This window comes from Adiantum capillus-veneris, chromosome 3 (assembly GCF_014529385.1).
Source record: "Adiantum capillus-veneris isolate H3 chromosome 3, ASM1452938v2, whole genome shotgun sequence".
In the NCBI taxonomy this organism is placed as follows: Eukaryota; Viridiplantae; Streptophyta; class Polypodiopsida; order Polypodiales; family Pteridaceae; genus Adiantum; species Adiantum capillus-veneris.
In genome coordinates, this window is record NC_140933.1 from 85,708,649 (window position 1) to 85,721,680 (window position 13,032).

General features: G+C 44.0%; 1 protein-coding gene across 4 annotated transcripts in view; it reads right to left on the reverse strand.

Annotated features, from left to right (window-relative positions):
• Positions 1–13,032, reverse strand: part of LOC147461233 (uncharacterized) — a 139,096-nt gene that overhangs the window by 92,955 nt on the left and 33,109 nt on the right. For all 4 annotated transcript variants that reach the window (XM_086508833.1, XM_086508832.1, XM_086508836.1 and 1 more), the window contains exon 2: positions 7,694–7,778. In XM_086508833.1, coding sequence (XP_086364959.1) covers positions 7,694–7,778 — 85 coding nt within the window. The remainder of the gene's footprint in view (positions 1–7,693; positions 7,779–13,032) is intronic.

The following is a 13,032-nucleotide window of genomic DNA, read 5'->3' on the forward strand; positions in this document are numbered from 1 at the left end:
ACCGGTTTTACCTGTGCGTCTAGACTCTTAAGCTCCTTCCAGAACTCAAGATCCTCTGCCTTATCCTTGCACAAAATCCCTGCAACTGTCTTTGCATAGGGGGAGGTGGTGAACTCATCAATGATGAAGACCTGTTGAACCGCATTTTGACATTCAGACAGCTTGCGCACAAGAAGAAAGTTGAATGCAAAGCGGCTGTCTGAATACTTTAGAAGCACTTTGCCGCCCAACCTCTTGAGGTACTCACTCCAAACCAAGTTGTGATTGTTGATAAAAGTAACAATCTTCACTGCATCAGCAATGACTGGAGCGATGCAGTCTAGCTTGCCGATGTCTTTTAGAAGGTTTTTCAAGCAGTGTGCCATGCCAAAGCACACTATCACATGCGATAGTGGCCCTCTATAATAGCTACTGATGCCCTGTTTGATGCCTCCCCATTTGTGACAAAGGCCACCACGTGTTGCTTACCGATCGATTCTATGGCCGCTGTCCACTCTGCAGAGAGGACATCGGCGAACTTGCCACTCTCGGTGGCATCGTGAGAGTGCACAAAGTACATCTCTCCACTCGAGTATGCGACAAGACCATGGATAGATCTCTTCCTTGTATCGCTCCACCCGTCGGCAATGAGGGAAACGCCATGTTTTGCCCAAAGACGATGAATATTGAGTGCCTTGCTCCATGATAGCCTTCTCTCGATCGAGCAAAGTGGTTTGGAGAGCCTCTGAAGATGGCGGTACATAGCCGGTGCCATACTCTCCTATCCGTTGCACCATGACTTTCCAATACTCGGACCTATTTCGATCAAACATAAAACAGGTTAGTATCAAAAAGGCGGAAACCACGATAACGGAAGAAATGCTTGAGAAGATTAATAAATCATAAAACATACCTCGCCACGACAAATTAGGATATGGTCGTGATAGAGAATCCAGCCACAGCCGCATCCACCTCTTCCTTCTTCTTTGGGTCCCAAGAGGTGGCAAGGGTCCTTTGGCGACGAATCGGACCCGATAAAGATCCACTGACACCTAAATTGGGTAGAGAGAGAAGAGAAAATGAGGGTCTTTGGGTCGATACCTATGCGTGCGGGCTTGGCATGAACGGAGGGGGTTGTACGAGAAGAAGAGGCCTGTTGGGTTAAACGCCTAAATAACCCCGTTTTGTACATTTTTATACTTTGTCCAGGTTCACATACCTGGACACATTTTTTTAAAGTCACTTATAATAAAAGTGGGAAAACCCAAAGCTCACTTATTGAGTTTTCCCCAAAAACATGAGCTCCCTCTCTCTCTCCCTGCTTCGATCCCTAGCGCTTCTTCTCTGCTGCACTCCGTCTCCTGCTTCTTGCCCCAATCCTGCACTACATCGCGACGCGCACCTATTGGTACCCTCTGCTCCGCGCTTTCAACTAGTATCAGAGCCCTAGGGTTTCACAAGGACCTGCGCAGGTGGTTGGACAGCAAGCAAAAGGTGTTTTCTTGCGACAATCTCAACTTCTATCGCGAACCCCCTTGCTTCCGGGGTCACCGGGGATACCTAGAGTGCCAAAGCAGCCCAAAACAAGCTGTTTTTAGGTCAAAAACAGGTTATTACAGCAAAGTACAGGTTCTCTCATGATGTATTAAGTTGTGGGAACACTTGTACTTGGTCCCTACTACCCTAAATCAACCAAATTTGCTAAAAAACAGGTTCTAAAACAGGTTTTTACAGCAAATTACAGATTTACACAGGTTTATGCAAATGTACATTTGATGTATTTGGATTGGGGAAAGTATTAAATGCTCTAATTTCCGAGCATTAAGCAAGTTTTGGATGCAAAATGCCCTTTTCGAGTCAATTTTCTACATTTTTATGCTAAAAATTGGGGCTTTTGTCCATACATGCTCCCAAAGGTTGTGTTTTTGCATTACGTACACTCTTTGAGGTTAAAAACAACAACATTTGTTGTTTTTGGGCAAAAATTTGCTTGCTGAATTTTCTGCACAAAAAATTCAGAAATTGCTATTCTTACCTAAACTTGCATACTTTTGGCTCAAATTGCTTCTGTGACACTTTGGAGCTGTTGTTCACATTGCGGTGAGGTTATATTCTGTTTTTGGTGCATTTTGCCCAAAAATTTCAGCATTTAAGCACTCTTGTTTGTGCAACTATGGCATCGACTTCCTCTGACGTTAAGAATCTCTTCGAGATCAAGCGGTTTGAGGGAACAGGTTTTGATCTTAGGAAGGATAGGATTCAAGGAATCCTCTTTCTTAAAGATTGTGACAAGGCACTTGAAGGAGAGAAGCCAAAAGATATGCCAGATGCAGCATGGCTTACATTGAACAAGAAGGCCATTACCTACATTAAAATGGCCATCTCTGACAAGATCTTGGTAGATCTCAAGGGTCTTGTCAATGCGTTTGAGTTGTGGGAGAAATTGAAGGCAATGTATGAGAATACAACCCCAGTTAATCCAGTGCATTTGATGTGGAAACTTGTTGGCATGCAGTTAGATGAGTCCAAGAGCGCTACAGAGCATTTGTCATTGTTTACAAGCACTCTATCTCAGTTTTACAGGACTCAGGTTTGCCCCCTTTTGATAATAAGCTCAAAGCTATCTTCTTGCTAATGACTCTACCTGATTCTTGGGAAACATTGGTGGTCTCACTGTCAAATGATCCCAACTTGGGTTTTGATGGAGTTAGGGATTCAATATTGAATGAAGAAATCAGGAGAAAAACAAGTGGAGAAGGAGGTGGCTCAGCCAACATGGTTAGAGGCAGGACAAAGAAGAAGAATACCTATGCACAGAGAAGTAAGAGTAAGAGTAGAGAAAGGGGAAACGCCAGCAAAGACAAGGGTGATGTGGCATGCTATTAATGTGGCAAGAAAGGTAAGAAGAAACCCGATTGCATGTACTATAAGGCAAAATTGGAAAGGAAGAACGGTGGAGACAAAAGAAAGAGAAGAAGGAGATCAAGACAGATGCACAGGACATTCCAAAGGACAAAGAAAAGGCCAATGTGGTCTCTAGTGTTGTTATTGAGGAGTTGTCAGATGTTGAAGACATCTTAAACATCTTATGTGCCACTTTGTCAGCTGATAATGCTCATAAGTCTGATGCCTCTCTCAATGTTCATACACAGGATATGCAGATCACCAAGAGTGATCTAATTGATGCTTTATTGACTGTTAATGATGCATTATCCCAGATTTGGATAGTTGATTCCGGTGCTTCATTTCATGTGACTCCTATCAAGGAGTGCTTTTCTACTTTTGTTACAGGCAGCCATGGCCATGTTTACCTTGGAAACAATCATGCATGTTCCATTGAGGGTATTGGTACCATGCATCTTTCTATAGATGGCACAAATGAGCTTGTCTTGCATGATGTTAGATATGTGCCAGGAATCAAGAAGAGTCTGCTTTCTGTTGGTCAGATGGATATGCATGGTTACAGCATTTTGTTTGAGAGAGGATCATGGAAGATGACAAAAGGCTCAAAGCTGATTGTAAAAGGTACAAAGAAAAGGACACTTTACTGCTTGCATGGAAAGGCCTTGTTGGGCAAATTTATTGCTTTGGCTGAAATTAACTCACATATGGAGTTGTGGCATAAGAGGCTTGGCCATATGAGCCAAAAAGGCCTTACTAAGCTTTGTAATTTGAACAAGCTTGATGCTAAAGGCACAAAGCTTGATTTTTTGTAATGAATGTCAATATGGCAAGCAAGTGAAAAGTTCTTATTACTCCCGTGTCTCTCGCAAATTTAATGTGCTTGATCTTGTACATTCTCATGTTTGTAGCATGCCCACTAAATCTATGGGGGGTGCACATTATTTTGTCTCTTTCGTTGATGATCATTCTAGAAAAATATGGGTTCATTTGCTCAAATCTAAGGATGAAGCCTTTGCTACGTTTAAGAAATTTCATGCATTTGTGACCACCCAAACAGGTAAAAGGCTGAAATGCTTGCGTGTGGATAATGGGGGTGAGTTCAAAAGTGGTGAATTTAACAAATTTTGTGAAAATTTGGGCATTAATAGGGAGCTTACTGTTTCATACAGCCCCTCTTCTAATGGTGTGGCTGAAAGATACAATAGGACTTTATGTGAGAGGGTTAGATGCATGATGTCCACAGCTAATCTCCCTCATGGATTTTGGGGAGAAGCTCTAAAAACTGCAGTGCATATATGTAATCGATCCCCTCACATGTCTTTGAAAGGTGACAACTCTAAAGAGGTTTGGTCCGGTAAACCTGCTTCATATGATGACTTACGCGTCTTTGGTTGCGTAGCGTTTGTGCATGTAAGACCTGAGTTGAGGAGTAAGCTAGATGCAAAGTCCATTAAAGGCCTCTTCATGGGATATTGTGAAGAAGGTGAAATGGGCTACAGAATTTGGTTACCTCAGCTCAAAAAGGTTGTACGCAGCCGCGATGTTGTTTTTAATGAGGCAAGGCTGCTTAAAAACAATTGTGCGGCCTCTAATGGTGACTATAAGAAGGTCAAATTTCAGCATGTACAGCCACCTATTAGGCCTAATTTTGACCCTCGGGATGCACCACATATGGCTAAAAATGTTGATGAGCCAGTGGTGTTTAAGCCAGATGATGTTGGACAACAAAATGAGGCTCCTGAAGGGCATGTGCAGCCACATAACAATGCTGAAAACCGGGCTGAAAATGATGTACAGCAGCTCTTTGTTGATGATATCATTGTTCCACCTGATGTAGACCCATTTCCAGATAATGTGGATCATTGGGTGAGGCGTTTTACTCGTCCAAGGCGGAATGTGAGTAGATATGATCCCTCTTTGCATTATATTATGCTGACAGATGAAGGGGAGCCTCTCACTTATAAAGAGGCTAAGACATGTGAGTCAAACATAAGTGGGAGCTTGCAATGCAAGAGGAAATGAAATCCTTGTATGCAAATGATACTTGGGATCTTGTGCCATTGCCTAAAGGGAGAAAGGCTCTTCCTAACAAATGGGTATACAAGATTAAGATTGTGGATAAAAAACCCAAGTACAAGGCAAGATTGGTTGCAAAAGGATATGCACAGAAAGAAGGAATTGATTTTCAAGAAATTTTTTCTCCTGTTGTAAAGCTTACAACTTTACGTGTCCTTTTTGCTCTCGTTGCAGTGCTTGATTTGGAATTGAATCAAATGGATGTAAAGACAACGTTTTTGCATGGTGACCCCATTCCCTTGGTCAAAGGGCCACCGACACCTCATTTTATGCCCAAAAAAGGCCAAAAATGAGCCAATTAAAAGAGGCCTCTAAAGAGAGCCTTGTTGGCTGAGAAGAGAGAGAAAATTTTGGGGATAAAAGATAAGAAAGCCCCCCCCATTTTAATAGCTGCAACACCTGCACAACTTCCAAAGAGCTCATTTTTTAGCAAGAAAGAGTACACCCCCGGTTTCAAGTGGCCATAACTCTTTCATCTTTCATCTGCTTTTTGCCTATGGATACTCTACGGACATCTTCTCGAGACGAGCTTCGTCATGATATCCTCGGTTTCTCCTAATTTTGAGTGTGTTTCATGCTTGAAGGGTTTTTCATCAATCTCTTCAAGTGTTTATCACAGGTGTTTTCGGCGGTGTAATAGTTCTTCCTTCTGACAGTGTGATTCGTGCAAGGCTATAGAGGCACTCGTTTTTCTTGCCGTTTGCACGCTAACACCGTCTACTAACCATATGTAAATGTGGGCGTTTCCCCCGTGCCTCCACTTTTCTTGTCAGCTCTCCACGCTCTTGCATATGTCGCTTTGTCTAGCCCCATTAATACCATGAGCTCCTTCACTTCTTCGTCGACTTGGTCCCGATCTTTGAGGCCGGTGACTCTCACATATAAAGCCCTTGTACGTCTTCGTTGTTCCTCTTCAAGTGTCATGTTGATGATGGTGGGAGTGGGGGTGGAATCTGGATACCTCCTTGCCTTTGCCCTTCTTGGCAACCACTATCCACTTCTCTGCCTCATCCACTTTCTTTTGAGTTTTGGTGACCACCTCCACCCATGAAGACGTTTTAGCCTCTTGCTGATTCTCCTCTTCCTTAATGGCTTGCATTTGTTCTTTGATTACCTTTAATTCTTCTATCGTTGAGGGTTGGAGTTCTCCTTCCTCAAGTCCGCTGCTTGCTCTTGCCTAGGCTAGCTCTTTCTTAAGGGCTGAAATCTGCTCCTTAAGCTCTTCAATTTCACTCCGAAGCTCCATTTTCTCCTCAGCTCGTAGCTTGTCTTTGCTAATTTCCATTAAAGAAAGATCCCTTTCTACTTCTTCCACTCGTCCATCTCCAACTTGTACTCCATCATCTCCTTCTCCATGTTTGCTAACCGCTTATTGGTGACCATAAATGTTGCTTTCATCACCATCGGGGACACCATGGAGATTAATGCGGTAAGAGAGAGAAGGACAGGGCTGGTAGGGACTGCTAGTTGCAGCCGCTTTAAGACGGCAGGTCAGCCCACGATGGGGCAGCAGCCCACGCTCTGACGGGCCCATGTGCAGGCGGAGGAGGGGGACTGTCAGCTCGAGGGAGGGAGGGAGAGAGAGAGGGGGGGGGGGGGGGGGGGGATCAGCAAGGAGGGGGGGGGGGGGAGAGAGAGAGAGAGAGAGAGAGTAAACAAAGCCCTAAATATAACCAAGCAGCACTGAAAAGCAAACCTTTAAAATCGACCAAAATAAAAAACAAAGCCCTAAAATTAGAGACACAAACTGTACAAGGATTGGACAGGCTCCACACATATACCACTACCTGCAAGCATGCAGTGCCAAAAAGCACTTGGCCTTACTGTGCATTTGATTCCTAAGACATGATTTAAAATTCAAAAATGATTCCGAGGGGTGGATAGGCTCCATCTAAGGCTGAGATGTTTGCATGAAAAGAAACTCCCTTGCACCACAGTTGCAATTGCACCTGTAGTTAGGGAAGTTTGAAATGGTGCACAGCCAGAGTTTTTCAAATGTACAAAAGAAAGAAAGACAATTTAAACACCCAAAAGCTGTGTTGTGAAACAAGATATAAAGGAAGATATATCACGTCTGCAAAAATGGGAATCACTGTGAGACCCAAAACATCAACAGATTTAAAGTCTCATCGTGAAGTGAAACCAAAAACAGAGTGACCGTATCTAGTATGGAGAACCTCTCTATCCGATGCTAAAATGGGAGGTACCCCTCCTAGCATCCCATAATAAACTGTGATGGAAATTCATCTCCCAAAATAAAGTTTGAAAAGTGGGGAAAGGGAGTGTCTTCCAATGCATTATCAAACCGCTCGGAGAGTGGTCAGTAAGCCTCAGTCCACAAAGCGACTCTTCCGCCATCACTATCTAACAGAATAAGCACAATACCTTATCTGCTTATCCAACAGATGATCTTGTAGCATCTCTTACTGTTTACATAATGCGCACTTAGTACTAAAGCCCTTAAATAAAGACCCCCTCAATAGCAGAAATATGTGTATGTTCTCTCTCCTGTTGTGATTCTCCTTTGTGAACTGTTAAAGTCTCAAATCACATTGATCAATGACAGTAACAATCAGAATTACAAGGATACAGATAATGAAAAGAACGACAACAAAGACACGATGCACCACTCTCAATGAGCACAATAGATTAAGAACATAATTAAACCTCACAAGTAACCTGACAAACAATTTCTTTTGGGCAAAAACACACACATACTTTATACTTTACCAACCTGTGTGTTGCACTGTTCCAACAACAAAGGAATGACCTGATGAAGCTGTCACAAATCCTCTAGGACCGTCGATCATAGCAGGATTCTACAAGTATAGATAAAAATAATATAAGTTCCAAATAGTAAACTATGCCTCGGCAAATAAAAAACTTTCGAGTTGTGTACAGTCAGCAAACTCAGCAAGCAAGCTCATCCTTTAAAGTTATGCTCTAAATTTATTAGTCAGCAAACGAGCTCATTTTGTTGAATTCTAAACCTCCATTAAAACTAAAACACAATTATTAGATTTCATCATTATAAAGACCCACATATTCTTTAGTTTATGCACATAGATGCTTTAATTGAGGTAGATCATTAGTATAAGCTAGAACCCATAACTTCCCTTAAACTACCTTCAAGGTGTGCTGTTGTCAGAAATGTGCTTGCAGCGAAGAAAAACATGAGAGAGAGAGAGACAGAGAGAAAATGAAATGAAATGAAATGTTATATTAACGTCTTCAAAAGGCCAAAGTGACCTATGAGACCAAACTGATACAAAAGTGGTGAATCTGGTACAATGTCTGAAAAGTGTGAAAGTGTGAAAATAAATGCGAAAAACTAAATACAAAGTATTGGATAAGCTTCTTAGGAGCATTTTGGGTGTCTGGCTAGAATGCTTCTAATCCTTTGTTGTAGTCTCCTCCGGTGAAGTGTGCTTCTGCATCTCGGTCGTGGTCGTCTCGATTTCCTAAGCTCAGTCGCCCTGTCAATGAGGGTGCCTTTGGTATGAATGTGGGTACTCCTTTGTGCTCGCTGCTGGCCTCTTGCTTCTCCTTCCATTCCTGCTTCTCTCGATCCGAAGAAATCTGTGATCTGCCTCTGAGGTTGTAGTGCTCTTTGTCTTCTCATTAGATTATCCGTGTGCCGATGTAGTTCCAGTAGGTACAGGCCTAAGCACCTTTGATCTTGGTATTGCATGAAGTGTAATTCTGTCTCCGGCTCCATTCCGCATAACTTGCAAATTCTGCTCTCAGGTGGGATTCCCCTAAATCTGCCAAATTCAATTTCCAGTTGGTGTGAGGATGTACGAATCTGACCAATAGCACATCTCAAACCATGAGACAGGTGGGTATCCATGTAGTTCGGGCGAATCACAAAACCATCTTCAGATAGCTGTAGGAAGTTTCCTTTGTAGTCGGCCATCTTCGTGCCTAATTCTTGTGTGGGGTCTACCCATGTCCTCTTAGTGTCCAACTATATAAGATCCTCGCGCATGATTTTATTAATCTCCGTTCGTGTGATTGCCAGTGATGGAGCCTCAAGAGAGTATTGGTAGGGGGGTAATCTTTCCATACTGAACCTCACTGAACCAACAAACTCAACGATGAATTAGATGATTATTGCAATGGGGGCTAGCAATCCTTATATACCCCTCAACTGAATTTGCCAACCCGATTCATCATGTAAATTAAGTAAAAAATTCATCATCGTCCTCAATGCCAGAGGATGCCCGGCATCGGGCGTTGTCTGAGAAAGTACTGCATCGATCGCTGAAGAGCATTGTCAATGTCCGCCAATGTAAATAGTCGTATTGGATGTCACAAAATGATGGCATGTCCACCCGGAAACTGACAAGATTTGAAGTTATAAGTTGGAACTTATTGGATCCCGTCTGATGGAACCCTGGGGCACACAAGAAAAGTTAAAAAGGAAATTGCCAGAAGGCTGCTGACGTGTCATGCCATATGGACAGCCCCTGCATTTTACGCTGACTACTGACGTGGAAGCGTACGAAAATCCCGCAAATCGTGCTGGCAGCTTTTGGGCGCCAGTTTTTGGAGCAAATGCTTTTGGGACTTGAAGCTTTTCATGTGATTGCTTTTGGGGCTCTGCTTTGGGCATCCCTTGTATTGTTTATAAGAGCCCTGGGGCCTCACTCTGTAGGGCATCTAGATGCAAAGTCTGACAGGAGAGGTCCCTCGACAGTTGTACTTTGCAATGATTGATGATAAAGAAACATGGCTTATCTCTGATTTTGCAGGAGTAATCGAGGGCGATTACAATTTTTTCAAGAGGGGGGATGTCACAAAATCATGACGTGGCATGTCCACCCGGAAACTAACAGGATTCAAAGTTATAAGATGTTCCAACTTAGGAACAACTTATTGTGTCCCATCCAATGGGGCCCTGGGGGATGCAAGAAAACTTAAAAAATGCGAGAAGGCTATTGACGTGTCAGGCCGTACGGACAACCCCCACGTTTTACGATGACTGTTAAAGTGGCAGCATAAGGAAATCTTGCAAATTGCGCTGTCAGCTTTTGGGCGCCAGTGTTTGGACCAGATGCTTTTGGGACTTGAAGCTTTTCATGTGATGGCTTTTGGGGCTCTGCTTTGGGCATCCCTTGTATTGTTTATAAGAGCCCTTGGGGCCTCACTCTGCAGAGCATCTGGACATAGAGTCTGAGAGCAAAGGTCCCTCGAGAGTTGTACTTTGCAATGATTAATGATAAAGAAATACCGAAAGGGGTGCCAAACTTTGTTGCCAATACCTTTGGGCACAGAACTACGTCGGGCCGTGTCGACTCTCTCTCTCTCTCTCTCTCTCTCTCTCTCTCTCTCTCTCTCTCTCTCTCTCTGTTCAATGAATTTGCAGTTTCCGTACGTGTTGCTTTTGATTTCTCGCTTGGAGTGTCCAAGCCTATTACATAGGACGTCTCCCATGTCGTGCTAGAATAGTCATGATTCTCTAATGGAGCCTCCGTCGATGTCGTGGTTACCCTCGCAAGCGTGGGCATCTAGCTCTCCCGAGCTCAATGGCTCTATCAACTAATATACCTCTAGTATAGGTGGGCTCTCACGTCTGCCGTGAAGCTTGCTCATCTGACTGTCAGAGTCCCTGCTCTAAAGAAGTCAATGATCTCCCTCTCTGAATGTCTCCCACTGCCTGATCTCCTCAACAGACTCTCCTTGTGTCTGCGCAACTCTCGCAAAAACAACCCGAGGCATCTCTGATCCTAATATCTCGTGACTCTAGCCAACGGTCAAAAGCCCTCTCTGAATAGAGAATGAAAGTGGCCTCGTATCTCATAGTATATCGGACAATGACAAATGTGATGTAGCTCTGTATGACACAACTGGCAAATCCTGACCTTTGCTAGTACTCCCCAAAATCTGCCAGTCTCAATCTCTAACTGATGTGATGATGTGCAAATATGACCAATAGCACATCGTATCCCATGGGATAAATGAATATCCATATAGGCCAGTGTGATCACATATCCATCCTCTCTTAGCTGGAGAACGTGCTCTCTATATAAAGCCATCTTCGTGCCCAACTCCTGTGTCGGCTGTATCCAAGTATCTAGCTGAATCAAATCTTGACGTATGTGTCACAAACTGCTACGTATCAAGCCACTGAAGAACGGAGTCAACTTGCAGATCGTGGACGAGGGGCCTAAACCCTGGAAGCAATAGAAGAAGTTGAAGTTCTCACCAACTTATAGATCCTCGCCGAGTGGGTCTGTTTTTAAAGAAGTTCCTGCCAACTTATGGGACCCCGTCCGATGGGACCCAAGTGACCTAAAGAGAATAAATAGAGCAAGAACCACACAAACACAGAAGGAGTTGCATATTCAGTTGATGACATGGTAACAGACTGTATGGATTTCCACGTTTCACGCTGACTGTGCTGACGTGGCAGCCTGTACGGATTTCCGCGATTTACGCTGATTGATTTTCAGCGCAAGCTTTCGGGCCAGTTGCTTTTGAGTTTCAAGCTTTTCATGTAAACTGATTTTCAAGGCCAAGGGCCTTTCAGTAAGTGCAGAGGGCTCACTCTCTGGCACTCTTTTGGGTGAAGGTGCAGAGCGCGAGTACCGGCCTTGTACCAAGTTCAAGTAATATAAAGAAATACCGAAAGGGGCGCCAACGTTTTGGGGCCAATACTCTCTGGGGTGGAATTTCGCCACTCCGTGTCGCGTGTGCTCTCTCTCTCACTTACATTTTTTTGTTGTTATTGAAGTGCTAAAAGCATGTTCAATCTATTCTTTTCTATTGGCACGTGGTGCCCGTCTTGTGACATGCGAGTGTAGTGATCTTTGTCCATGTGAGAGATAGGGAGGGAGTGCTGGAACGGAGGCAGTCTATCCATGTTGAAACCATGTGACTGAAACCATGTGACTGAAACCATGATGTCATTTGCCCATACCAGCATATTGTATCCCCCTGTAGCACTAGCTGTCAAGATGACTCAAGGGCTAGCCAAGCATATCTATGTCTGGGGAGGCCTCATAAACTATGCATGAAGGATACTGATCTAGTAAGTGTCTCAACCACGAGAGGGGGGGGAGCAGCTAGCATGGCTTGAATAATCTCATGTGGCACTAAGGTGTCACGTGCACATGGCTCTATGTGCCATGTGGATGTGGACATGCTTCATCGACTTCCAGAGCCAGTTTTCCCCTTCTTCCTAGATAGGAGTGTCTAGAACCCGAGGAAGATTAGAACCGGCAATTTTGTGAGCCTGTTCGCAAAACTTGCATGTCTAGACGAGTCCATTAGATTAGGTTTTCCAGTTTTGAAACCTCTTGCATAAATGGTTTGTACACGCGTTTTGACAGACGTTATTACATTACAGTGGGCATCCGGCATGACAAGCATGTAGTTCTAGGTTAGAGGAATCCAAGGAGCCATTCCTCGCACCGATCCAATTCCCAGGTGGACAGATGTGCGACAGTTTCACCCAAACTCGAACCCCCTGACCTAATTTATTAATAAATCATTTTTATGATTTATTTGTTTGGGTTTGGTGGACATTTTGCCCTTCCACCCTTAGTAGATTTATAAGCCTTTATCCTTGCCTATAAAGGTAACCATCTGCTAGCAACGCTAGCAGATCACATCTTCCCTCAACGTTTCTGTAGAGCATCCAGCCCCAACGCTTGCAGTTCTCAGCACAGCCAGCCAACGTTTTCAGATTTCATGCCCTTTCCGTCGCCGGAAAGCGGCTCGGTTTACCCGTTGCGGTCCGGTACTTCGACAACCCATCGAGTCTCACCTCGGCCATTCCCTCGCCATCATCGAGTGCTCACATTGTTGCCCATTCTCTCTCCCCCTCTACACATCTCTACCTCTCTCATTCTTGTTAGAGTTCATATTCTTGTCCAGGCTCTTGTATCTCCCAGGAGTGGTTTAGGGAGTGAGGGTTGTTTTGTGGTTGTGTTTGGTTGTACTTGAGGTAGACGTCCCTGTTCACCGTGATGCACTTCACGATGTTGCTTACCAATAGGCTAGCATGAGGCAGGACCCCATTCCTAGGGTTTCTCGAGGTCAGAGTCTCGAGTCTTCTCCAATTCTGCT